This window comes from Sesamum indicum, linkage group LG11 (genome assembly GCF_000512975.1).
Source record: "Sesamum indicum cultivar Zhongzhi No. 13 linkage group LG11, S_indicum_v1.0, whole genome shotgun sequence".
Lineage (NCBI taxonomy): Eukaryota > Viridiplantae > Streptophyta > Magnoliopsida > Lamiales > Pedaliaceae > Sesamum > Sesamum indicum.
The window spans coordinates 4,661,231-4,664,670 of record NC_026155.1 but is presented as its reverse complement, the minus strand read 5'-3'; the positions used below and the strand labels follow the sequence as shown (position 1 = coordinate 4,664,670).

At 42.4% G+C, this 3,440-nt stretch overlaps 1 protein-coding gene across 1 annotated transcript; it reads left to right on the top strand.

Annotated features, from left to right (window-relative positions):
* LOC110012919 (uncharacterized mitochondrial protein AtMg00820-like) lies at positions 413–907 on the top strand. The gene is made up of 2 exons (XM_020698052.1): positions 413–441; positions 538–907. The coding sequence occupies exons 1-2, from the start codon at positions 413–415 to the stop codon at positions 905–907; spliced, it is 399 nt and encodes a 132-aa protein (XP_020553711.1).

Below are 3,440 nucleotides of genomic sequence, written 5' to 3'. Positions count from 1 at the left end.
GTAAGATCAAAACCCTTCGGTCAGACCAAGGTGGGGAGTATTTACATGGTGAATTCATCGATTACCTTTAAGAGAATGGAATTCTCTCTCAATAGACTCTTCCTGGAACGTCTAGCTTAACAGCGTGGCCAAAAGGAGAAATCGAATCCTGTTCGACATAGTTCGATCCATGATGAGTTTTTACCGAATTGCCCCGTCCTTCTAGGGATATGCTCTTAAGACAACGGCCAAGTTGCTTAACATGGCGTCGTTCAAAGCCGTGTCTCAGACTCCATATGAGATATGACACGGCAAGCTTGCGTCCTACAACTACTTGAGAGTTTGGAGTAGCCCTGCATATGTCAAGAGGCTAGTGGGAGACAAACCAAAATCTTTATTCTGTAAAAGGGTTTTCCTACTAATAGCCGACGTGATGAGGAACTACTTGAAGAATCAAGTAAGGTACCACATCAAGGTAATGCAACGACATCTGTAGCTATGTTTCCCGGTAATAGTGCTCCGATTCTCCATGACCTAGAGTGTCCAACCACTTGATAGGTATGGATTCTTAGGTTTGACTAACCAATTGGACGGTGATCCAAGGACATACGAAGAAGCGATATCTGACATCGACTTGGATAAGTGGCTTGTGGCCATGAAATCTGAAATGGACTCGATGGGTTCAAATCAAGTTTGGACCCTCATGGACCCACCTAAAGGTGTTAAGCCAGTAGGTTGCAAATGGGTATCCAAACATAAGCTTGGAGCTAACAGGGAGGTTACTACCTTCAAGGTCAGGCTCGTGGCAAAAGGATACACTCAAAGACCCGGGGTCGACTTTGTCGGAACCTATTCGCCTGTGGCCATGGCCAAGTCCATTCGGATACCGCTCGCTATTGCAGCTTGGTATGACTATGAAATATGGTAGATGGACGTGAAAACGGTCTTCCTAAATAGTTTCATTGAGGAAGAGATCTATATGGATCAACTGGGAGATTTCACATCTTGCTGGAGACGAGCAAAAAGTCTGTCATCTCTAAAGGTCCATCTATGGTCTCATACAAGCTTCCTGAAGTTGGAACACACATTTCGATGAAGTCATATGGGGGTATGGTTTTCTCAAGAACGAATCTGATCCTTGTGTATACAAAAAGCTTAGTGGGAGCTCAGTTGCGTACCTTGTGTTTTTTGTTGATAACATCTTGCTCATTGATAATGATATCAAGATATTGGGTAGCATAAAAGAATGATTGTCCACTCAATTTTCCATGAAGGATATGGGTGATGCTTGCTACATCGTTGGCATCAAGATCTACACGGATAGATCCAAAAGGATGTTAGGATTAACTCAACCCTCGTATATTGAGAAAGTCTTGAAGAGATTCAAGATGGAGAACTTAAAACGAGGATTCCTTTCAATGAGGCATGGGATTAAGCATAGTTATATAGACTGGTGAGGAACTTAAACGGATGTCGGACATCCCTATGCTTGAGTAGTGGGCAGTATTTAGTATGCTATCTAATGCACTAGGCTTGATGTCACATACGCTTTGAGCGTAACGAGCATATATCAGGCATGTTCTGGTGAAGCACACTGGAGTGCGGTCAAAATCATACTTAAGTACCTGAAAAGGACTAAAAATATGTTCTTGATCTACGGTGGTGGAGAAGTGATACAAGACTAAAACGACATTAGCTTCCAATCGGATAATGGTGATGCCAACTCTCAATCAAGTTTTGTATTCAAGCTAAATGGTGCTGTGGTTACTTGGAAAAGTTCCAAGCAAGCTACCACAGAGGATTACACCATAGAAGTTGAATACATAGCAACTTTAGAAGTAGCTAAGGAAGCGGTTTGGATGAAAAAGTACATCCAAGAGTTGGGTGTAGTGCCTAGAATTGCCGAACCCATAGTTATCTTCTGCCATAACAACGGGAAAATAGCACAAGAAAGGAACTGAGATCTCATCACCGTTCCAAATACATTTTTAGATGCTACCCTCTGCTTAAAGAGATGGTGAGCAGAGGTGACCTGTGGATGGACCGAGCCATCTCAGCAGAAAGCACAATAGATCCATTGACTAAACCGGTATCGCAAATTAGTCATACTTAACATCTTGATAAGATGGGATAGAGGTCAATGGGTGTTGGCTTTAGGTCAAGTGGGAGATTATTAGGATAGGTGACCAAAAAGCCAATTAGATTGGCATGAGTATATTTTATTTTGACAATTTAATTTATATTATTTTAAGTGAATAAAATGAGTATTCGCTTATTTGGCATTTACTTTATTATGCTCATTCTGTATGTTTGCATTTACTTAAACATCACAACAAAACCCACAGATCAATTGGCAACCGTGCAGTTGGGCCGCGCATTAGATGGTGATCATGAAACCAACTGTCAAAAGATTGAGTTTGAAATGTTCCAAGTGGAGGACCTCGAGAGTCCTTTGGAGACTTGCACTAAGAATCGCATTCAATTAGTGAGTACCGTATTTCATCAGTGACAGACGCGGGGCTCTATGCGATCTTGGTAGGTTGATTGACAAGGTGTCGAATCAACTGAACTGACTCACGGGGATCGTCATATGGAAGCCTTGGAGGCTTGGTCGGTATGACTCAAATCCCCAACTTCGATAGTACGGGAGTAGTCCTCAGACTTGAGGAATCACGGCAGTCACGTGCATTCGATGACTGTACCTTGGATCTGCGCTAGAGGTAATTGTGTCACAGACATGATCATCATAAACCTTGTCCAATATAGTCGCAGTATATAACAAGGACGGTGAGTCCGAAGAAGAGGATTTGTCCCCTGTCAGTATGTGATAGAGGTATCTCCTATGCACTTGGAGATGCGTTCATACTCTATAAACCCGTGGCCATAGTCGTTCATCGAATAGGAAAAGGAGGTTCCTATATCGAAAAACTTAGCGTAACGCGATCTCAAGTTTTAAGCATAGGCGTCTAGTCTAGGATGAAAATCGATACCTAATTCCATACCCTAAACTAAGGATGGGTAGATGGTTGCTAGACGACAACCTAATTTGATGTTCTTGTGAACATTTAGGCTCTCCAGTCCATAAGGGTACGGTCCTTCCATCTACCATCTCCCGGCCTTAGTCTAAAGCATGGAATTCGGCATCGGTTCTCATCCTGGTCTAGACATCTATGCTTAATACTTGATATCGCGTTACGTCAAGTTTCTTGACATAGGAATATCTTTTTCCTATTCGATGAACAACTGTGACCATAGGTTCATAAAGCATGAATGTATCTCAAGTGAATAGGAGATACCTCTTCTTGGAACTCACCATCTTCGCTACATACTCCGACTATACTGGACAAGGCTTATGATGACTATATCTGTGACATAATCACCTCTAACACAGATCCAAGATACAGTCTTCACATGCCGTGATTCCTTAAGTCTGAGGACTACTCCTATTCTATCGAAGCCGG

What these genes read in the sequence shown, in the direction of transcription:
- LOC110012919 (XM_020698052.1), top strand. Translation starts at nt 413, where the DNA reads ATGAGGAACTACTTGAAGAATCAAGTAAG. An exon ending in TACTTGAAGAATCAAGTAAG is followed by an intron (nt 442 to 537) that starts GTACCACATCAA and finishes ACCACTTGATAG; the next exon opens with GTATGGATTCTTAGGTTTGA.